At 34.5% G+C, this 25,000-nt stretch overlaps 1 protein-coding gene across 1 annotated transcript in view; it reads right to left on the reverse strand.

Moving 5' to 3' along the window:
- Nucleotides 1-25,000, reverse strand: part of GPLD1 (glycosylphosphatidylinositol specific phospholipase D1) — an 871,054-nt gene that overhangs the window by 814,400 nt on the left and 31,654 nt on the right. The window contains exon 2 of the mRNA XM_044065746.1: nucleotides 17,899-17,954. Within this exon, the coding sequence (XP_043921681.1) occupies nucleotides 17,899-17,954 (56 nt within the window). The remainder of the gene's footprint in view (nucleotides 1-17,898; nucleotides 17,955-25,000) is intronic.

Consider the following 25,000-nt stretch of genomic DNA (forward strand, 5'->3'; position numbering starts at 1 on the left):
AGACTTACACTTTAATTAATGTATATTGGATACCTGGAATTGGTATTAATACAGTGAAACATCATCTTGATAAGATCATATCATTCTCTATAGGAGATATTATTTTAGCTGGTGACTTTAATTGTATACTACATGAAAGTGATACTACCACTATAGGAAAAGAAGAATTACATCTAATGCAAAACATTTAAATGATTTTGCTAATTCTTATCATTTGAATGATATTAATAATCAGATAGATTCAAAATCATTACCATACACCTTTTTTCTAACAGATACAAAACTTATTCAAAAATAGATAGGGTCTTTATTTCTAACCAGATGGTAACAGATTTAATTAATTCCAAAATCATTTCATGTCCTATATCTGATCATAATTCAATTGTTTTGAATTCATGATAAAAATACTCATAATGTTCAGATCAAAAGGATACCAGCATACTTAACTCAACTAAAAGACTATAAAGAATATATACTTTCAGAAGTAAAACATTTTTAGACATAAATAATACTCCTGAAGTCTCCATTGTTTATGTTTGGGATGCCTTAAAATCATATCTATATGGACAAAGTATCAGATGGTATAATAATAAAAGGAAATCTTGGGATAATGAATTGTTAGATATTCAAAGTAAATTAGACTCTTATAAACATAATAATAAAGAAAATATTATGGACAAGAAAGTTATTGAAGAAATAAACAAACTAAATGAGAAATACAAAGAAATTTTAACTCATAAAGTTAAAATAACTTTAGAGAAATACAAGTTTTTGTCTTATTCAATAAGACCCAAATACTTACATAGACTTAAAAATAAAACAAAAAGGTTGAATAAACAAAACCATATCAAAGAAATCTTTTCTCTAAGGAAAAGAAGAATGTTTCTAGTATACCAGAAATACTAGATGAATTTAGAAATCACTTTCACAAAATTAACCATAATAACATTAACATGGAACCTAAAGATAAAATAAAGGAGTTTATAACCACAAACATGAATAAAAGCTTAATAAACAACAGATTAAACTATTGGACAAGAGTATTTCATATACAGAAGTTATTACACAAATAAATAAGCTTAAATCAAACAAAGCACTGGGTAATGATGGTATTATACCAGAGATATATAAAATCCTTTCTAAAAGTACATATTCATTAATATATAAGGTTTTTATTTTGGCCCAAACTGAGTTAATAACTCCCCCATCTTGGCAATATACATTTATTTCACCAATTTTAAAACCTAATAAAGATCCAACTAGATGTACTTCATATCGGCCCATCTCATTACTTAATGTTGATTATAAAATGTTTATGAGTATTTTTGCTGATAGATTGAAGACAATCACCTCCGGCATTATAGATATAGATCAGACAGGCTTCATTGTAAATAGAAATACTTTTGATAATATAAGAAGAACTTTAACATTAATTGATTTTGCAAATAGGAAAAAGAAAGATTTAACACTTATTAGCCTTGATATAAGTTCAGCATTTGATTCAGTAAGTTGGGACTATCTGTTTACCTTACTGAAGTGCACAAACTTCTCAGATGCATTTGTAAATCTAATTGAGCATTTATACAAAGGAACTTTGGCTTATATTAAGGTAGGAACATATGTTTCACAAAAATACCCATTTTTAAAGGTACAAAACAAGGATGTCCACTTTCTCCACTATTATTCACTTTAGTAATGGAGCCTTGGGCTAATTTGATCAGAAACAGTACTGACATAGAGGGTTTTGAAATAGATGAAAATATAACATCCAAAATTCAACTTTTTGCAGATGATGTTCTAATTACATCAGCAGGATCTAATTCTTGTATGCAGTCTCTATTTGATAAAATGATGAATTTTAAAAGTATTTCTGGTTTAATATTCAATGAAGAAAAAACTAAAATACTACCTATATATACACGGAAAAATATTCTCATTAGTGATTTTACTAAATATGTACCCAATTCAGGTCAGATAACTTATTTAGGTATACTACTATCTAAAGATATTAAATCTATTATATATAATAATTATAATACCTGTTTTCTTAATATACAAAACCTTTTTAATACCTGGAATAATATGTTTTTTACTATGGAGGAGAGACTTACAATTATTAAAATGATAATATTCCCCAAGATTTTATACTTAATACAATCAATAATACTTTCACCTACAAAAATAATTATCAAGAAATTGAATACACTAATGTTAAATTTCTTATGGGCACCTAATAGACCTAGGATTGCATTAAAGAAACATACTAATTGCTGGTCTCAAGGGGGTATTTCTTTTCCAGACTTTAATTTATATACTATCTCTTCTATTGTAAAAGTTATTACTTTATTAATAGATCAGTCATATGTTGCAAAATGGAAAGATTATTGGGAGATAATTAGTATGCACTTCATGAAAATCTCCTTAACACATAAAAATATGATTGTAAATAACTCCGTGTTATGGTTACTAAAGGAATTTTGTACTTCACCTATTACACCTAAACATATTGTTTGTTACCCATTAAACATTATTATTAGCTATCGTAACTTTATATTCATGCACCCTAAGTATAGGGAATGGAATTTTATTATATTCCCTATAATGTATACTCAGGGTATGCTTTTGTCATCTACTTCTGAAGGAACTCATTTAGCTATAGATAATGATCTAAAGTACTGGTATCAGTTGATATCTGATAATAAAGTTAAAAATCTAGATTTCTTAAAACAAGAATTTGATCTAAGAGAAACTTGCTGGTTAGAGGTTCAGACCTTTAGACAACATCTCATTAATAAAATAGATCTAATGTCTATAACAGTTAAAGAATCTATTCCAACACTGATTGATTACTTGATATTAAATTTACAACATAAAGTTTCTGATAAAGGTAAACTTTCATACATACATAAAATTATCAGACAAGAAACTTTTTACAGTGTAGATTCATACTGGAATTATTTCACTTCTATTAATGGGGACCCACCAAATCAACAAGATAAACAATATATATTGGAATCTGCTTATAGAACTACGTCTTCCATTGTCTGGAGACTTTATACATGGAAATTTTTACATAGATCTTTTATACACCTTTGATGATGAATAAAATAAATAATAAAGATAATTTATGTAAGAGATGTAATGTAGAAATTAATGCTGACTGGGCTCATATGTTTTATGACTGCATAAAATTGAAAGAATACTGGAAGTCAATTAATGAATTTTTGCAGGCTCTTTTACAGATAATTTCATTATTTCTAAATCTCTTATATTATTCAACACACCTGTACCTCAAAGTGTTAAAAGGTTAAGCTTCCCTTGTTATGGTCTATTCTAGCAGTGGCTAGGAAAATAATAACTAGAAATTGGATTTCAGATACACCTCCTTCGTTCAATGAATTTAAAAATGTTATGAATATAGTGTGCCATATGGAAATAAACACAATTAGGACAAGAACAACTAGAAAAACATCTTATTATATTGTATGGGATAATTTACAAAATTTGTTAAAAAAATGCTAATTTCAATAGCACGGTATTTTAGTTTAATTAATTGATCTGATTGTAGTGGATGTCTTTGTAAATACTTTAGTTGTTTTGTTGAATATTATAATAATACCTATTTTTAATTACTTGTATAAAATTGTTATGATATTTCTCTTATATGTTAAAACAATAAACCTGTTTTGAAAAAATAAGATACACTTATGACAACCTCTTAAAGGGACAATTTTTGAGGATGCCCAGGTTACATTCAAAGGAGATGGACTTTAATGAAGCCATACTAGATATGAGTCAACAATTTCAAAGAAGAGGATATATGGATAAGGAACTATCTGAGGCACAGACTTATGCACGGAGTAAAAGGAAGAAAGAAGGACTATCCTACTTGATAGAAGAGGGAGGGAAAACACCAATAACCTTCAAAAGAGCTCTAGTATCAGTATAAAATGAGATGTCAGAATGACTCTGATGCACTCCACAGATACTACAGAAATTTGCAATATTATAAGGAATAATTGGAAGATCCTGGCATCGAATGAAGGGCTTAAAGTAATAGTAGAAGTGCCAACATTTTCTTTTAAAAATGATAAGAACCTGAAACAATTACTATGCAAAGACAAAATTAGTCAATCCCAAGTTATTTCAAAAAGGGCAGGAACATTTCCATGTCGGAGATGTACAAAGTAAACATATTAATATGGAAGACAAATTTGTACATCCGATTACTGGGAAAGTATATTGCAGTAACTTTTACACAGATTGTACGACTAGGAATTTAGTTTACTTGGCCACATGTCAACAGTGCAATAATTTTTATGTGGGGAAAACTACTAGACAGTTAAAAGAAAGGGTCTCAAAGCACTTAAGTGACATTAGATAAGAATCCCTTGGTGAGACACATACACATTAATGCAGGACACTCTTTTAATTTTAAGGTGCTACAGTTGATTTATGGCATGTCTAGAGGTGGAGATCTAGACAATGTCATTGAGTTGAAAGGAATGCATTGGATAGGGAAGCTGCAAGCCCATAAAGCTCTGGGACTGAATACAAACTATCTGATAAAACCAGCCTTGAAGGGGCATAGGCTAAAAACACACCTATGATGGGATATAATTAAAGGAAGGTGATTGGTTAAAATTAAAGTTGTTGGTTGGAATTAACAATATGATTGGCTGACGTTGAGTTATATAAGCACCAAAGAAATGGTTTGAAGTAGATCTGATGAAGGATCAATTAGATCCGAAAGTGCTTATCCTGAAGTTCATTGCTGATTTTATTATTTTATATATTAAACTGTTTTTATTTACAAAGGATTTGTCAAATCATTCTCATTAGGAGTTGATATTGTTATACAACACAGCACCTTGGTGGAAGTCCTTGTGTTTCTTATCTGGTTGCTATATATATATATATATATATATATATATATATATATATATGTGTGTGTGTGTGTGTGTGTGTTTGTGAAGTGCTTTGCTACTTTTTTGTAAGTCTTTTCACATGGACTCATTCATCTGGTAGAACTCAGTTAAGGTGTTATCTAGTTTCAGCACCTGTATTGTGCAAAACCACACAGCAGCTTGCCATAAAGTCACATAAATGACCACTTTAAAAATATCATACCAAAAGTCAAAGTAATTACAAAGTTATAACTCTGCACACCAATCAATTAATTAAAATGGGTGGAGGAAGCATTTTACATTAAATTATATTAGAAAACATAGAGTAATCATACACAAAAAACTAAATGTAAAATTCAACATCCCACCAGAATATATAGATGCCCATTTTATAAATGCAATAAGGCACTTGTGGGTGTGCATGGTGCAAATATTACTGCATACTTCTAACAACACTCCTGGGTGTGTTGCAATATCTGTATCATGCTTGATCCCCAATGGTCTAAGGCGCACAGATAGATAGATAGATAGATAGATAGATAGATAGATAGATAGACATATACACATATGGGTCCACTTTGTAATTTCGAAAGCCTAAAATCTCAAGTTTCAAAATACCGATCCCAGAACCTCAAATCTCGAAATTGCAAAGTAAAAAAAAAAACAATAAAAATACTAAAAACTGTTTTTTCAGGGGGGCAAGCCCCACTGCTCCCCTCACACCCCTGCAACTTAAATATACCATATCCGAGATCACCCTACAATGGAGAGAATGGTAAACATAATAGGAGCATTACCATTCTCTTCACTGTAGCGCAATCTCAGAGATGGTATATTTAAGTTGCAGGGGGTGTGGGGGTGCAGTCCCCCATGTGGGGGTTGCAAGGAGGCTTGTCCCCTTGCAAAAACATTCTTTTAGTTAGTTTTGGGGGGGTTTTGCAACACTTTGTAGTTTCAAGATTCCAAAATCTCAATGTTTTGACTTCAGTGTATCAAAACTCGAGATTTTGGGCTTTTGAAATTACAAAGTGGACCCATATATATATATATATATATATATATATTTCTATCTACCTATTTATACAGACACATACACACACACACACACACACACACACACATACACACACACACATGTTTATGGGTCTACTTTGACTCACCAAAATTACACTTCACTGATTCTTAGTTGCCCGACTCTACTTCAATGAAATGGCATTAAACCGAAAGCACAGACTACCAAAATCCTTTCCCTGTGAAATAAACCACCTGGCCACCACTGAAAAAACCTCAACAGAACAAAACTAAACCCATCCAAGTGGGGGGCTTTGCCCCACCCACATCTCCCTAATTAAATATACCAACTCTGAGATTGCACTACTTTTGCGAAAGGGCAAAATTCACCCTAGTGGCCAAGTGGTTCATTTCACAGGGAAATGCACACCCACAAGTGCCTAAGTGCACTTATAAAACGGGCATCTATATTTTCTGGGGGGGATTTTGAATTTTACATTTAGTATTTTGTGTATGATTATTATATGTTTTCTAATATGTTTTAATGTAAAATGCTTCCTCCACCCATTTTAATTAATTGATTGCTGTGCAGCGTTATAACTTTTTAATTACTTTGACTTTTGGTATGACATTTTTAAAGTGGTCATTTATGTGACTCATATGGTAAGGTGCTGTGTGGTTTTGCACAATCCAGGTGCTGAAACTAGATAACACTTCAACTGAGTTCTACCAGACGAATGAGTCCATGTGAGGAGACTTACAAAAAAGTAGCAAAGCACTTCATAAACACATATATTGTTTTCCAGATAACACAGCCTCAAAAATATTTATAACAATAATAACTCTGCTGCCAACTCCAAAACTGAAAGGCACAACAGTAATCATTTTGGGAGCAACTCCAAAGAATTGAAAAGCTTTTACATGTAGGTAGTAATGCTCCTTCACCCCCTGTAAATACTGTAAAGTATGTTTCATCTGTGTCACGTGATGATTCCTGTTTTTTTTTTTGTTTTCATTTCTCTTGTTTTAATTTATTTCTATGCAGACTTACCCATGTATTTGAGTGTTTTTCACATTGGTTTAGCTTATGGTATACTTGCTGCCTTTATTCATTTGCTTTCTGTAATATTTTGTGTGTGTGTTTTATTTTAATTTTAATATGCAGTTGTATTTATTCAGTCATTTACTTCTGTGTAGTGTATTTTCAAATTTACCTCTTTGGTCAAACAATGTCTAACAGAATGTTTCTACTGCATTTGTGCTTGTGGGCTGTTAATTTGACTCCTAGATTATAGTACCTGTTTTCTGTTGTGATGTGGGCTGTTTTTTGCTTCCTGTTATTCACTTCCTGTATCTCCCTACATTGTTTCATTTCATATTTGTGGGGTTTATGCTTTCATTTTCATGAAGATTTTTGGGGATGTTTTTCACTGTTCCTGAAAAGGTTATTTCCTTAAATGTGAGTTTAGTAGTTTCATTGCCTTCAAGTATGTTTTGTGGCACAGTCCTGATTCCTGCTTTTTTTTCTGTTTCTTTCTACTTAGACTTAGTCATGTATCTGAGTATGGGGTGTTTCTGGTATTGGTGTTGTTCTTTACTGATTTAGATGTTTTTTGTGGGGGTTTGTTTTTGTTTTTTTATTATTTCTGTTTCTATATGATTTTTCAAGATTGTGGCAGTTATTTGGATTTTCAAACCTAGTGGCCTGTACTGGCTTTTTTTTTTTCCATAGATCAGAGCTGATGCATAGCTAGCTTGGTCAGTTTTCACTGCCCGTTTTATATGTACACATACACACACCATACCTCTCAACTGTCCCTGAGTTTCAGTGATGCCCTTGTGTTTGACTCAAATCTGAGCTCTGTCCCTCTTAATCCCTCCTAAAACATATGACTTTTAGAGAAAAGGTGATGAATTACACTTAATACATAAATGACAATAGTAGAAGTTACAGATTGCTTTTGCTTCTGAAAATGTGTATTATACAATGACTGTCCATTAACATTCCAAAACAATCACACTGATTGGTTAGCAAAGTCAGCATGTCCATTGTAAATCAAGCATATACCAATGGAAAAAAGTCTGTTTTTTCCATTAGTATATGTTATTAAAATTTTACTTTTCTTTCAATTTTTTTTAAATAAACTTACAAAAACAGAGACTTAAACAATAGGACAGAGACAAATACATGGATAATCAGGTACATTATACAAATCTCAAAAAATGTACCTGATTATCCTAATATTTTCTCTGTGTACTGTATCTCCCATTTGTTTGAAATCTCTGGATTTCAAAGTTTTAATTAAAAAAAAAAGCAACGGAGATCTTTCTTTTTCCATTGCTTCCTTTACATAGTACTGATGTACTGCATAAGCATGGGAACATATGTCCCATACGAATGTGCAGTATATCAGGAAAGCCCCAGGATACAGGTTCAATACTTCAGCACTTCGATCCTCTGGTCTTCCACGATCAGAGGTCCAATGTTCTGAAATTCCGATCCTTCAAAGTGAATCCATATATGTGTGTGTGTGTGTGTGTGTGTGTGGGTGTGTGTGTGTGTGTGTGTGTGTATATATATATATATATATATATATATATATATATATATATATGGGTCTACCTGTGATGGTCGACAAGCCATTTGATCGACACTCATTTGGTCAACAATTCATTTGGTCAACAGGCAGATTTGCCCCCCTCCCCAATGTTGTGCGACCCTGGAGTTGATATATATAGTTAGGGAGGTTGTGGGGGGGCACAGCCCCCCACATTGGGGGGTGTGGGGGGTGAAGCCCCCCACATAAAACTGCTTGTCGACCAAATGAACTGTCGACCAAATGAGTGTCGATCATATGGCCTGTCGACCATGTGTTAGGGATCCATATATATATATATATATATAAAATATAATTACGCGAAAGTGCGTTTTATCAAAAATGCACTTTTGCGTAATAAAGTTTACAAAACAGAATAGTAAGGGGGATGCTGATTGAAAACATGCTGTTTGCATGTTATATTAGTTGTACATCAACATCTAGTGTTGATATGCAACTAATGGGACATTTACAGAGATTGTAGTACAGTGAGGATGATGGAATGTTTTCTTTTCCCCACTGTAGTCCGATGTCAGAGTGAGAATATTTAAGTAGGGGGGGTGTGGGGCACAGCCCCCATATGGGCGGTGCAGGGGGGCTTGCCCCCCCTTGCATAAAAGTGTTTTCAGTATTTTTTTTTTAATGGATTTACATGAAAATGCATTTTCATTGAAACGCACTTTCGTGTAAATGAATTTGCGAATTTACATTTCACTGAAATGTAAATTTGTGAATAGACAGTAGATCCATATATATATATATATATATATATATATATATATATATATATATATATATATGGATCTACGACTATTGAACAAAAGTTCAATAGTCTGAATCCACAATCACCGAACACACTTTAACGAAAGCGCTTTCACTGAAAATGCGCTTTCATTAAAGTTTAAGAAAAAAAAATAAAACATTACTTTTACGTTTTTGCAGGGGGGCAAGCCCCCCTGCACCCTCCACACACCCCCTACTTAAATATTCTCACTTCGGGGTCACACTACAGTGGGGAAAAGGGAATTTTCCCTTATCCCCACTGTAGTGCGAGCTCCGCAACAGGCATACTTACGCGAAAGTGCCTTTCGGTGAAAAGCACTTTCGAGCAAGTATGCCCAGCCGAATCTGTTTCAGTTATGTTGCCGTTTGGTGATCCATATGTATCTCATATATATATATATATATATATATATATATATATATATATATATATATATATATTTTTTTTTTTTTTTTAATTTCAAAACTTCGAACTTCATATGGTCGAAACCATAATATCAAAGTTTTGAAACTTCAGATGGTTTAAATGGAGATCCTCATACAGCGCAGAATGGGATATTTACCATTCTCTTCCATGTAGTGTGATCTCGGAGATGGTATATTTAATTAGTAGGTAGTGTGGGGAGTGAGGAGGTCTGCATAAATGTAAAAAAAATGTTGTTTTTATTTTTTCTTACTGAAGTTTCGAACTTTCAATACTTTGATGTTATGGTCTCAACCATATGAAGTTCAAAGTTTTGAAAGTTTGAACTTCATAAGTAGATCCATATGTATATATAGTTGCAAGCCAAAATGTTGAAAGTACAAATATGCTGCAGCTATATAATGTTGAAATACAAAATGACCACTATTGTGTACTCTTAGAGTCGGTATATATATATATAAACAGCAGGACATGTTGGGAGGTGTAGGGGGGGTTAACCCCTGTATAAAACAGATCTTAATATTTTGTATTTTGACATTTTATACCTGCAACATTTTTGGTCTGCAACAGAATATATATTATTTCTTCTTTGTGATGCTACGTTGTGCAAGTGGTCGCACAGAGTCATGATCATTGTTCACTGCTTTTCCTCCTCTTTCCCTATGGCTGCACCTCAGAGTTTATGCAGACCCTGCTGCATCAGTGAGTTGGAGATTTAATACGCTCACCTGCTCTCACTGATTTCATCCACTGTTACTGCTCATCAGTTCTAGGCCTCATCATGCAGACAAGGTAAACAGTGGCAGGATAGCTGTGACAATGCCTGATGTCTTATTAAGTCCCTGCCAATGTTTTTTGAATGAACGTAGACCTAAAATCCCCAAATAGCTCACATTCCATTAGAATATGACAGATGTCCTCTTTCACTTATTTTCTGCAGAGAAAAAGAGAAGCATTTTCAACCTTTTGTATTTTAAAGTGAAATAATTACTTTCATAAAACTAAAATGTATAGTTTAGTTAAACCCTAAGAATATAACTATTTTATAATGGTTATTTAGGTTTCGTTATTTGTAAATAATATGATAAAAAGTGGTATATTTTCTCTTTTTTGTGTTTATCTCTGTTTATTCATTATTGAACCATATAATTTTCTAGCTTTTGGTTAAAATCATAGCTTTGCTTTTTTCAACATTAATTTGCTATAAAATCCTAAATAATCTGCTTTAGCTTAAGAGCTGACTTGTTATGTTAAAAAACTAGGAGCATCTGAGTGTCTTTAATGCTAATATTTTATATTGCCTTATATTTTGATCTGTCTCTTTTAATTTAAAAAAAAAATCTTAAGTACCTTGTCACTATATATCAAAAATAGCAATCGAGCTAGAAGTTACCCTTGCCTCACTTCTTTTCTATACAAATACAGTCTGTCTACAGCTCTGTTTATACTTACTTTACCTACTGTTCAAGAATATATTTAATTTACTATAATTATCAATTCCTGTGAATACCTTGTTATTGACCTTACCTGCCAGAATTGTCAGTTTTTCAAAGGCAGCCTCAAAATTCAGAAAGGCTAGGAAAACGTTTTCTATTTCTCAGTCTCACATATTTTTATTTTTTATCACACAGCATGCTTGTTCACCAGAATTTTCTTCATGGTATGTAAACTGAGTCTTAGACAATAAAATCCTTATTATCACTTTACTGAGTTATTCTAATATAATGGAACTAAAGGAATGATAAAACTGCCAAACACCACCAGCAAAAGCACTAAAAAAACAAACTGAAAAAACAAAAACAGTGCTTAAAAACTCGAATGACCACACAAGACTGTAATGTGGTTTAGTGCTTTCATTTGTTTAATGCTGCAAACTTCTTCAGAACAGATTACAAATAAATACATGACCTATTTAAATAGTAAAATCTACTAACAAACAGACCAATAAACATCAAACAACAATAAAACAATTAAACCAGTTAATAAATAAGCCAGTAAACAACGTGGAATGAAGTATATGGATATTCATCTTCAGCAAACACTTAATATTAATATTCACATTTGAACCAGGAGCAAAATCTGCTCTTAAAGATACCTGCCATTTTAACTATTTTATTTCTAAAACAGTGTTGTAATCACCTACAAATGGCCAGGGATTAATAAGGTCTAATACAAAAAAGGTAAACTTCTTAAAAGGAGTGCATTCACTAGCATGCTTAGCTAGGGCATTGGTGAAGTCACATTTTTAATAGCTATACGGCGTTCATAAATTATTTTATATAAAGTCCTTTTCTCTACTATTTAAATATGTCATGTATTTAATTGTCATCTGTTCTGAAGAAGTTTGTAGTATGAAACAAATGAAAGCGCTAAACCACATTACAGTCTTGTGTGGTCATTTGAGTTTTTATAATGGAACTAAATATTTTAATAATGAATCAACCTATATATGCTTGGATTTTTCTTGTCTCCTTTGTAAAAAAATAATCATAAGTATTCCTTGAATCTAAGTACAGGGAAAATGCCTAGTCCTTATGATCAACCTACATTATTTCTGTAACATCTTAATCCAGTAAGCATTATTACATTTATATAGTTCATTCACCAAATTAGTTAAGTCCATAGCTATACTAGTTTTCAAAGTTCTAATAGATATAATTATTTTCTTCCAGAAAAGTTTTTAGACTCTCCTATGCTGTTCCCCTTCCTTTCATTCAAGCGCTCTTCATTCTGATTTCTTTCTCTCTCCTTGGGAAATTCTGAATGTCTAATTAAAATATTCAAAGCATTCCTTTTTCACTAATAAACCAATCACCATGAATTGTTTTCTCCTAGTCTATTTGCTATCATTTAAAAAAATGAAATATCATTTGATTGAATCACTATAAACACCATATCCCATTTATTGCAAGGTAGTTAGTTGTTCTTTATATATTTTAGAACAATTTTCAGTACACTGCATTAATTTCATATATAGATGTTTAACTCTAGTAAATATCCAGTTTTTATGTTCCTTATAAGTTGACATTTCATCTCATTACATTCAGTATCAATCATTTTATTATATATAGCAATAAGCCTTCTTTTCTGTCTTTCTTTTATCATAGTCACTTCTTCATATATCTCCTCTGTTATTCCAATGACATGTTTTGGTTGGGTTTCCCTTTCCTTATGCTCAGCATATTTTCTTCTATTATTGCCTTAAAAATGTAATGCTATTCCACTGTTTTGAGAAGTCAAATAAACTATTTCCTTCTTTAATTTGGACCTTATCTCAGTTTTTGATCAGTCACTGTTTTCTGTTGTTATTCTCACCTTTTCCTCTTTCACCCTTATTTTAGCTGGTGTACAATCCCTTTCTGTATTTACATTGCATTTTTCTATTTTCCCTCTCTTTATTTTAGCATAGTCTACTAAAGAGACATGTCTAGTTGAACTACATTTAATAATACTATTTGTGTTCTTTCTTCGAGTATTGTTAAATTATGCTTCTCTCTTTGTTTCCATAGTTATTTCCTATGTTTATTAATGCAACTGTCTAACAAAAGCCTGTCTTTCTTTTCCTCTAGAAATCATTCAGAAAGTAAGCTCCTGGGTTTGCATCAAGTTCCCCAAAATTAAAATGTTAGACATATCCTTATGTGACATCTTACATAGTCTAACTTCATCCAGTATATGTATTTTGTGGCATCTTGCAACACTCTGTCACCTTGCCTTCTGGAACTTTCTCTTTGCTCCTTCATCCCAAATGTCCATCCTTCCCATCCTCCAGACTGGTGGGGGAAGGATAAATAAAAAGTAGAAACCTAAGTATCTCTAAGCTGGGGGAATTGCTTAGTGGTTGCAGCATAGTATCATCCCTCATCCCTCATCTCTGATAGATTTTTTTTTTTGCAAGCTCTACATCTCCACCTTCTGCTGGCTGTACAGGACACTGAAGTGGCAGGACCTGCAATACCAATGAGTAGTTAGATGCTCCTATACTCCCATCTCACCTATATATGGTACATGCCCACAGCTTGGCAGACAGAATTCCTATGTCTTTCATTCCATGCATGAGCCAAATTCTTTGAACAGGTGGCTTGCTTGCTCAGAGAGTGTGTTCATTCCCTTCTTCTCTTGGGATGGGAAAGCTGAAACTGGCCATTTAGTTTCATGCTGCCTAAGATGGCTTTTCCATGGTTCATGTTCACTAGTCAAACCCATGTCGGTTGGGGCACATTCTAGGCTCCAACCCTCTACACCACTGAGCCAGTTTCATCAGCAGTAAATAAAATAACCAGATCACTTACAAAATAATTAACTACAGAGAGAAAATACCATTATTAGCAAATATTTCCATTCCTGTTTAAGAAATTATATTGTACTCATCCTGTTTTAAAAGTAGTATCTATATTAACATTTAGTCTGCAATAGCCTGTGATGTTCATTTTCAATATTATGTTTTAACCCTCTAGCACAAATCCACTGCAACCCATTATATCTCCACTTACGAAAAAAACATGCTCACTAACTTCTCCAAGACAGTACTAGCAATGCCTTTTGGACATCCCTAGTACACCCTGCTTTACCACAATGGAGCTGCCTCACAATTTATTTTCACAATAAAAATATGAACATGATACATACGTTCTTGCATGTTTAGTAAAAATAAATCCTTTTCCTGTTTATGCCATTTGTTAGCATGGTATTATAGACAATCCTAGGTTTTGGAAGTGAGCAGGAATTAATATATTTTTAAATTGTTTGGAAGCTCAAATGTAGAATATTTGTTAGAAATACAGCTTTGATTTTACACCTTTTCAGGTTTCATAGGATCAGAGGCTCATAGAAAATACAAGGCAGCTAAGGCTTGAAACCATTTATCATTTCAGTAGCCACCCTTAGACTGTACCTCCTTTTTCAAAGATGGCTAGGGCAGTCAAGTGAGGATGAATTTGTTAATACCATTCTAATGATCTAGTTCTCATTTGAAGAAAGATAATGGATCACATTGCTTAATTTGCAGTGGGAGCCTATTCCACTGTATAATGAACCTATCCCTCCACCATGTTTTATTTATGTGCTGATGAAGATGTAGATCCCTGGTTCTGGTGCTTGCAAAAATATTTGATTTGTGGGAATACAGAAGATCCAGAACCACTGAATCCCTAATTGCACAGAAGGTAAGACATTTATCTACCCTCAGGAGTATGTAACATCCTTAATAAAAAGGCAATGCTTCCATTCTTTTCTGGTATAGTATTCTCATATTAAGTGATCTTCTTAGTTAGGAATTTCTGGGATCATTCTATTTGTTATATGTCTAGTGAGGTATATCCCAAAGGGGGCATTGTATTCTATAATTAACCTAATCAATGCTGAATATAAGGGGGAGATAACCTCTTTAGAGATAGATGATATTCCTTTGGCAATGAACTGAGCTAAGTAGAAGGACATTCTGACTACTGCCATTACATTATGGTCAAGGGGCAGGCAATAATCAATGAAGGTTCCAAGGTCTGTAACAACATTCTCATTTTGGAGTAGAGTGTTGTCTTTGCTGTATGCTGGGGGAGGGGTGTCTACCAAATGTTACAATATCAAACTTTTTCACATATAATTTGAGCCCATTTTAGCACAGTAGGTATTTATAAAAGTAACTTCTAGCTGAAGGGCTCAGGCATCGGATGGGGATGTCACAATGACTCTCAGTTTACAGTAATCTGCAAACTTGGTTAGCCAGAAGTCTTGGTTCACATTCTAGAGATCAGAAAAGTAAATGTTCAAAAAAAGAGGTCTCAGAGCTGAGCCCTCTTGGGATACCACTGGTCACTTTCATATTCTCTGATGAGTTATCTTCTACCCCCCACCATGTGAGTTCTGTCTTTTAGCCAATTTTACTTACCACAAATGGGTTTGCATGTAATGTATTAAACTTGTCAACTATGCTAGCATGGGCCATGGTGTCATATGTCATGGACAGGTCAAGCTATGCTGGGTGGAGAGCATGACCTCTCAACTGTGTTACCCTTTTAAAGAACTTAACCAGGTTAATTAAACAGAATCAACCCTTGACAAAGCCAAACTATTATAGGTCTAGCCTGATGAGATTTTTAATATCAGAGTTTATCAGGTCGGTTGTAATATGTTCTGTAGCTTTGTAAATAAGACTCATCAAGCTGATGGTCCTATAATTCCCAGAGTCAGTTTTGGGGGCTACCCTTTTGAAGTGGCAAAACTGATGCTGCATGCCAAACAGAGACTGGGACAAAGTTAGAAGTCAAACTCAGGTTAAATAGTTTAAGGAATGGCTCTACCAGTACCTGTTTAGTACTGATTATTAAACAGCTAGAAATATTATCAAGTCCCATGGAGGAAGCATTTTTTAGTTTTGGAGAGCATCTTCAGTACATGTGTTTTAATAATGGGGGAATTTGAGAGACTCAGGGTTAAGTGGGCTTTGGTTGGTCATCTTTGGAGTAAAGTTAGCACTGAATGTGGTTGCTAATATGTCAATAATGTTTACTAAGTAGATGATGCCATCAAATCAATGTAGGGTATTTTTTCTTATTTTCCTAACATAGCAAAAAAATATTTAGAATTGTCCTTAACTTCAGATGTTAACTTAAGTTCATGGGCTGATTTGGTAGACCTAGCAGTATTTTTCAAATTTTTAGTCAGTTTTCTGATGTTAACCTTAATATCTGCTGTATACTTTAAGGACTTTTTTGTAGAGCGTACTTATGTTGGTGAACCACCATGATGTTTTTTTTTTAATTTCCCATTATACTTAGATTTGGTTGGCACTGCCAATTATATACATTTATCTAAGTGGGCATAGAACTTCTTTGTGAAACTACCTGCTGTGGCAACGCTTGTGGTGATGCAGCTGTAAGTGAATTTTTAGACTTCATCAACAAAGTTGATGCGATTAGAACATTTGGAATCCTTGAATTCTCTGATATTCGTTTCATTTGGTTTAGGGATTTAGATCATGAAGTTCAACAATTTATGATTCATCTTAACTGGGGAAGGGTTACCAGGAGAATAGTACAGAAGAAGCTATACTCAGAAAGGCTGGATAAAAAATATTATGTCTTCTAGTGGGTTTATTAATAATCTGGTCCAAGGAATTTTTTTTATTAAATTTATGAACTTTTGGGCACATCATAAATTGGAGGTATAGGTACTCCAGTTTATTACCGGGTATTTAAAGTCTCACAAAATAATGGAATATTTGTTTACATACAATTCATCAAGTATATTTAAGAACCTTACATGTTTTTCAGGAGACATAGAGGGTGTCTTCTAACAGGCTTTAAACTGATAGCCCTGTTTATTGGGTAAATAACACCCCTTCAGGGGTGTAGATGCACCCCCCCAGGTGTGTGTTATTTACACAATAATATGCACCCTGTTAGGCATTGCTTGCATAGCACTCAGTTATTGCTGTGTTATTGCCATAAAATGATTAATGCATACCATTCATGTGAATGTGCATTCTATATAAGTGTGTTTTGTTTCTCATGTTTTAATGCCTTAGCTATGCTCCAGTTTGTAATATGCAAACATTCTTTGTAAATTCAGATGACAATTATACCTTCTACTTCTATTAACCACTTTTGTCTTAATATCCTCAATCCTGAAGATCACTTTGCAGTTCTTGTATATATCACTGTCTTCTATGCCATGACTGAATAGGTGCCACTTGGATCAGCCAACCATCCCAATTTAAAACAAAGATACAGTAAATAAATAAATGCTTTTGAAAAGTAATACAGTTGTGTCTGAAATGCAAAACTATAATGCTGCTATGAATGCATATCTTCTGCATTATCCATAAGCACAACTAAATAAAATGTGCAAAAATACACAAGCTCTAATTAGCACATGACTTGTAATTACGATGTTTAATACTATGTTCGTTGGTGATTTAGTTACCAGAGGCTAAATTCATGGGTTATTAATAGCACTGTATGTTATGTAATAAATGTTTCTAGACAGTCATTTATTTTTCTTGATGCTGCTGAATTACACATTACAGGCAAAGAAACATGTTTGCAATGCATGAGCTTTATAGCAAAGAGAAAAAAAAATGCCAGAAACTTTAGCAATATTCAATGACAAGCTACTTTTTCAGTTAAAAGAAAGCAAATCATCTGTAAAAGTAATCAGCATTTGGTGTTGTTCATACCTCTTTATAGTTAACTCCACCTTCATTTTCATTGAAGAATTCCTGAGCTCTGTGACCTACAAATAATTTTATAAATAACCAAGTCAGATCTTTTTCTCACTGAATTTCTAGGCTAAGCTTACTTGCTACCATGTTAGCAGATGCAGCCCATTGATGCAGATCAAAGTGTTGTGATGAAGAGTACCACAAAGCAAACCAAGATAAACTTAAGTTGTAAAAAATAATAACATTTTTACAAACCAAAACAAGTATTACATCTGTGATTTAATTGTTTTGAACCTCTTGCCATTCATCTTTACTGCAGTTGCACCTTGATTATTTTCACATAGCTGTTCAGAGTGGCAACAGTCAGGAGAGAACTCAGCATAATGACAACAGTGATCTTCTTGTGAAGCACAGTACACTAGAGTAAAATGGGAGGGACTGGATAAGAACCTAGCACATACTCAGACAACATACATTTTTGATGCTGTGACATAAACTGAGACTCAGATACAAAGGTACACACACAATAGACACGTACAAAGACTAACACAAGATTTCTACACACACACACACACACACACACACACACACACACACACACACATACAGATAGATAGATAGATAGATAGATAGATAGATAGATAGATAGATATAGATATAGATATAGATATAGATATAGATATAGATATAGATATAGATATAGATATAGATATAGATATAGATATAGATATATGGCTCTACTTTAAACTACCAAAAGTCCATAAAAAGTCGATAACAACAAAGACAAATTTGCCAAGATGAGAATAACCACGTAATTTTTCCCAGGGCAAGTAAACACTTGCCCAAAAGTAAACTACAACATACCATACTATCTGAAACCTGCCTAGGTGGTGGGCTGTGCTCCCAGCCCCGTAACTATATATACCAACTCCGGGATCGTACTACAGTGGTGGAAAGGGGAATTATTCCCCACGTTGGGTAAGTGTGTACTTGCCCTGGAAAAAATGATGTGGTTTGTCGTTTTAATCTTCATTATCTCTTCTTGGCAAATTTGTCTTCAGCGTTATGGACTTTCGGTAATGTAAAGTAGACCCTTATAGATAGATTTATATATATATATATATATATATATATATATATATATATATATATACAGGGGCCCCCACCTAGTTTGGTTTTATATTATATTTTACTGAAAGCTTCAAAGCAATACATTTTAAACCATAGACATGCATACTTACAACACCAATGACTAACTCTCTCCAGAAGACAATATATGCCCTCACACACCCCCCAACTATATATACTAACTCCAGGATTGCATTACAGTGGGGAAAAGGGCATACACCTTTTACTTGTCTTACAGTACTCAACACAGTGTCAATACTTCACTTTAGTGAAATGAGATTCAATGAAATGAGTTTTCAGTAATTTGAATTTTCAGCGATTTGGTCGGGGTGAACTGAAATTCAGTGAAATAAGCTTTCAATGAAACAAAGTAGACCCATATATATATATATATATATATATATATATATATATATATATATATATATACATATATATCGGTCTACTTAATTTCACTGAAAGCTCATTTAATGAAAATCAGTTTCCTGCGCACAATTCACTGAAAGCTCACTTCACTGAAAACTCATTTCATTGAAACTCCTTTCATTGAAAGTTATATACAGTTGTTTCCCCACTGTAGTGTGATCCTGGAGTTCTTATATAAAGTAAGGGGATTAGGGGGGGCAAAGCCCCCCACATTGGGGGGTGTGGGGGTCGCAGCCTCCCCACCTATTTTAAATGTTTTTAACCATAGACATGGATACTTACAAGTCCAATCAATAACTCTTTCCAGAAGACAATATATAATCAAACTATATGGTGAGTTACATCCCCTCACACCCCCCCTAACTTTATATACTAACTCCAGTATCATACTACATTGGGGGGAAAAGGCCATATATAACTTTCAACAAAATGAGTTTCAGTCAAACGAGTTTTCAGTGAAGTGAGCTTTCAGAGAATTGTGTGCAAGCAACTGAGTTTCAGCGAAGTGAGCTTTCAGTGAAATGAAGTAGACCCATATATATATATATATATATATATATATATATATAGATAGATATATGTGTGTGTGTGTGTGTGTGTGTGTGTGTGTGTGTGTGTGTGTGTGCAGCTTAGAAAGGACTCTTATCTAGGGATCTAGGGATTGAATGCAGAACCTTGCACATTCTATGCAGTTGTCACTGTTACCTGACCAACAAAAAGTCTCTTGGACAGGTAGTGACCTATTTTCCTGAAAGAGCACTTTTTCTCCTTTCAGTGAAGAAATCACCGTGTTCAAAGTTCAATGCAAATATATCAAACTCTAAGCCACACAATGGTCTTCTAGGAATTTGTAAGCAATTTGAGTGGGGTCATAAGTATTTTACCTTACCCAATCATCCACCATATTTTTTAAAGAGAAAAGGGCTATTAGCCCTCCTGATACTCAAAGATAATGTACTCCTCAGTTTCCTAGCCCTACAGTGAAATTAGGTGCATTTTAATGTCATCCTGACAACTAAACTGTTAAATAGAACATAATAATTCGTAATTTCAAAACTGATGTATAAACTCAGCACCCAATGTTGCAGCCAGAGTCTGATTATTAAGACATTTATACATAACAATTAAATTTCCCCTGCCCTAATCAGTCTATCCATCCATCCATCCATCCAGCCATCCAGCCATCAATTCATCTATAACCCCCTTTCCCATTTTTGCACATGGGTTTGTGGAGTCACATCAACAGTGCCCGTCATCTAGAGCCATTGTTCACACCCCATCCAGGCTATAATTTATGGAAAATAGAGATAACTTTTTTTTCAAATGACTCATAGGTTTTACCTTACAAATCTGTCTTGTAAAGGATTTTTGAATCCTTCCAAACATTTTATCTGTTTACAATTATAGAAGCATGCTAATTAACAGTATTTGATATTTGGTCACAATGCTTTTATATAGTGAGATAAACACCCACTCATCTCTGCTTGCAGTGCAGCATAACAACAAATCCATGACAACAGCATAACAGTTGATGATGACGAACACACAAGCATCCTGTGGAGAACAAACGATATCTATTTATGTCTATATATAATTATACCTATATCTATCTATCTATCTATCTATCTATCTATCTATCTATCTATCTATCTATCTATCTATCTATTTATATGTCTGTAACTCTGTACATTTTCTAAACCAATTATCCTAGTAAAAAATTGTGGTAATAAGAATCTGAGTGGGGTAGACCATACCACTCTCCCCAAAAACAGTCTCCAGCTCATTTTGTAGAATTCCAAGAAATCCACTGGTAAGGTGAACAATATAATCCCTCCAGCATGTACTTGTCTGCCTCAGGACCTTCTGACATTGTGCCATTTCTGATATACCTCCTATGGGAGTTATCAAAGTGCTATTCTCACAAGGTACCTAAACCTTCTAAACTGACTCATCCCATCCTGCAGGAGCAGTTTTTGTAGTCCAAAATCCTCTCAGACTCTAAAGTTCCTCATTCTGTGAGGAAACAGAGCCTATCTACTCCATAAAGGAACTGACTGACAATCATTCTTATTTTTGGTCACCACTCAAAGCTGTGGACCATAGGTTGCAATGGAAACACAGACTAACCAGTACACTGACAGGTTAGTCCTATAACACTGTTTTAGCTTCAGCTCCACAGTCCTGTACAGTGCCTTCAATACTGCTGCTGTAACTCTCCACTAGTTACTCTTCCAGTCCCCTCTGCCTTTGTTTATCATGAACAAAGTCTCGAGCTACTTAAACACCTCCACCTGAAACACCTGTTTCCCCCTCACCTGCAGAAAGCAATTTCTTCCTTTCTATCATCTATCTATCTATGTATATATCTACCTCTATCCATCTATCTATCTATCTATCTAGCTATCTAGCTATATATCTATTTTTTATTTTCTCTCATATGTTAAACTATTTTTTCCCAAGAGTAAACCACAAATTCTGATTTGGGGATGTTGATTCTCATAACAGCTATATCACACTCAACAGCAGACCTCTCCTGCGTACATTGGATCACACCTACAAATACAAAGATGACATTTTTTTCTCCAGATGGGATCCTCTTTATTCCTTGGCTGTGCATTAATATTCTCTCAGTAGAAATCTTGAACAGGAGCACTTGATGGAGTCATATGCCTACACTAACCTTATTCAACTTAAAGCTCAGAATGTGGACACAATCCTCCCCATATGCAGGGGTCAAACAGAATGTAGCAGAGACATTTGGATACTACAAAGCTGTAGAACATCTCTGTTATAGAGGATTCATGCTCATTTGTTGTAACCAGGTCTACAAAACACATGTAGGAAATACTGACAAACTCCATGACCCCCACAAGAGCTGGACAAGAGTGGATCCACTGTTCCATAGCCAGGGTGGAATCCATACTGCTCCTCTGGAATCAGAGCTAAACTATTGGAGGGTCTATATCAGCATTTCAAAAATGTAATAGGTCGAATCACTAAATGTCGAACTGAAATGATCGACCTATTGCATTTTCAAATGCCGATAAAAAATAACCCCCCCAAAAAAATACTAAAGGGTGTAGGCAGGGGGGCAAGTCCCCCTGCACCTCCCACACCCCCCACTACTTAAATATACCAACTCCGAGACTGCACTACATTGAGGTAAACGGAAATCTCCCCTTACGGAGATTTCCATTTACCCATATGATGTTCTGCCCTTTCGTCATTCTCAATGCAACAATATCAAATTCGATATTGTCAGCATTTGAGGTGCTGATATAGACCCGTATTGGATACAGTTTCTTTTCCAGCATCCTAACATAGACTTTCCAAAGGAGCCTGCCAACTGTAATTCCTGTAGAGTTGGAATATTCCCTGTGATTTTCCTTTGTGATAATGGTAACGACAATCCCAATTTGAAAATCCAGTTATACTATCTCAGCTTTCCAGGCAGTAACACTTAAAAGGCTTGCTAATCATGACACCCCAGTACTGTAAACTGTGTTCAGCATTTCCATTAAGATCTCAATGAGCATCACAGACTTGATATACAGCAATTATTCAATCAGCACAGTGACCTAATCAACAGAAATGGAGCCAGTTCCACCCTTACCTCTCAACTGTCCACATTTTTGCCTTATATTTTTTGTCTGTTCCTCATAAAAATGTGTGATTTTTCTGGCAAATCATTGAGAACTGAAGTCATTAAGTAATGACATATATTTGAGTTTTAGGCTTCATATCCATCAGAAAATGCAAGCTAACAAATTCTGTTATTCTAGCAACTTTCTATTAGTAAAAGCAATATGGAAAATCTGTACCTGTTTTTGGGCCTTTGCACCACCATTATTTTAGCCTTGTCCAGACTTCTTGCTCAAAAAGGTTGAGAAGTATGGTTCCACCATCTGCTTCTGGTACTGACCCCTGCATTCATTGACAAAGTCCAGTAGACTCAAGAGTACCTAAGAATGTTCCTTCCAACTCTCAGCAATGTCACCAGTTGGGGTCAACATTTCTCTACTGTTAGTGAGTACTGCATGGGTAATATCCCACCTCCCTCTCCTAATTCAATGGGTTTTTTGCCACAACTTCATTAATGCAATCTGAAAGTCATTCTCCATGACCTGACTAGACACTTTTTTGAATTGCTACAGCTGTTCCCTTCCTGGCTTGTTGGTATGTGCCTGTCAAATCCAAGACCCCTTTCTAGCACTGATTAGAAGGCCATTTTTTAAACCTGACAGCTTTCTTCACTGTTGCTGTCCCTCAGTAGGTTCTACAGTATTTTTTGGGGAAGGGGGTTTTATTCCTCCCCTCTGCATCATCCTATGGCCTTCTACCAATTGTCCACATCCATCACCAGGTCTAAAAGGCAACTCTTAACCCCTGAACATTCTCTGATAAGGCTGGTGTCAGGACACATTTTAAGGGCACCCTGAGGGTCTGTCTACCCACATCGACTGCTTTTTTTAATTTATGGCCTGCCCTGTTACTCCCCCTTCCTGTTGGTGATTGTGATAGTGTCTGAAGGGTGAACATGCAATGGGAACATGCAATATATCACTCCTCCACACAGCAGCTCTGGTATCATACACTACACTATTCCCCCTTTGGACCATGACTCCTAAATGCAATGTCCTCAGATTCCACTAGGGTTCATAGCAGAAAACACCTACAGATTCACCCTCCCACCATGGATGGTAAGGCCCTGTCACTCTGTGAGTTGCCCGAGCCATTAATTGAAGACACATTGACTGTCATAGTCAGGACTTTATCCCTCTATATTGCCAGACCAGCAGTAAGTTCTATAGTTACTGCTATGACAAATGCAAACACATTTTGACTACAGCTATTTCTTGCAACCACAGCTATTGAGATACTGAGCAAGATCTGTTCAGACTGCACAACCCTAACCTCTACAGGTAAACAGGAAAAAATCTTAGGTAAATCTTTTCTTTAGCTTTAGGGGTAAACACAATCTGTCAGTGCACCTTATTTAAGCCTAGGGTGATAAGAATTCTTGTTTTGCCAAGTCTGTCTATGAGCTGATGCACTCTGGGCATTGGATAAGTGTCATATTTGGTTATGACATTCAGTTTTTGAAAATTATTACAACATCTTAGGGAGCAATCCTGCTTAGACTGTTACATTCATACTGGGACTCCTCAATAACTCCTATTTTTTATTTCTTAATTTATTGCTGTTCTTTGGGACACTAGTATCCTACATGATTTTAGGTTTACCTTGTGCCATGGCACACTGTCAGAACAATATTCTGTCAAACCTGTTCCACCAGGTAGCTCAGAAAAAAATTATATTTCTCAGTAAAAATATTTTACTTCCTGCTTTTTTGCCTTAGTGTTTCATCTGTTTGAACAGCAGGGATATAATTCCCTGAAACCATACTATCGATAGCTATGTCAGTCCCCAGCCTGACTATAGAAACTTCATCTTCTCTCTGTGATTTTTAACATATTTATATCATATATCCGCTCTTCTGTTTTTCACTTTTCAGTTTGCCTTATTTTTTAGTTCACTTGATTAATTTTTTTCTTCCATTTCA

Source organism: Protopterus annectens, chromosome 3.part0, assembly GCF_019279795.1.
Source record: "Protopterus annectens isolate FY-2018-M chromosome 3.part0, PAN1.0, whole genome shotgun sequence".
Taxonomy (NCBI): Eukaryota; Metazoa; Chordata; order Ceratodontiformes; family Protopteridae; genus Protopterus; species Protopterus annectens.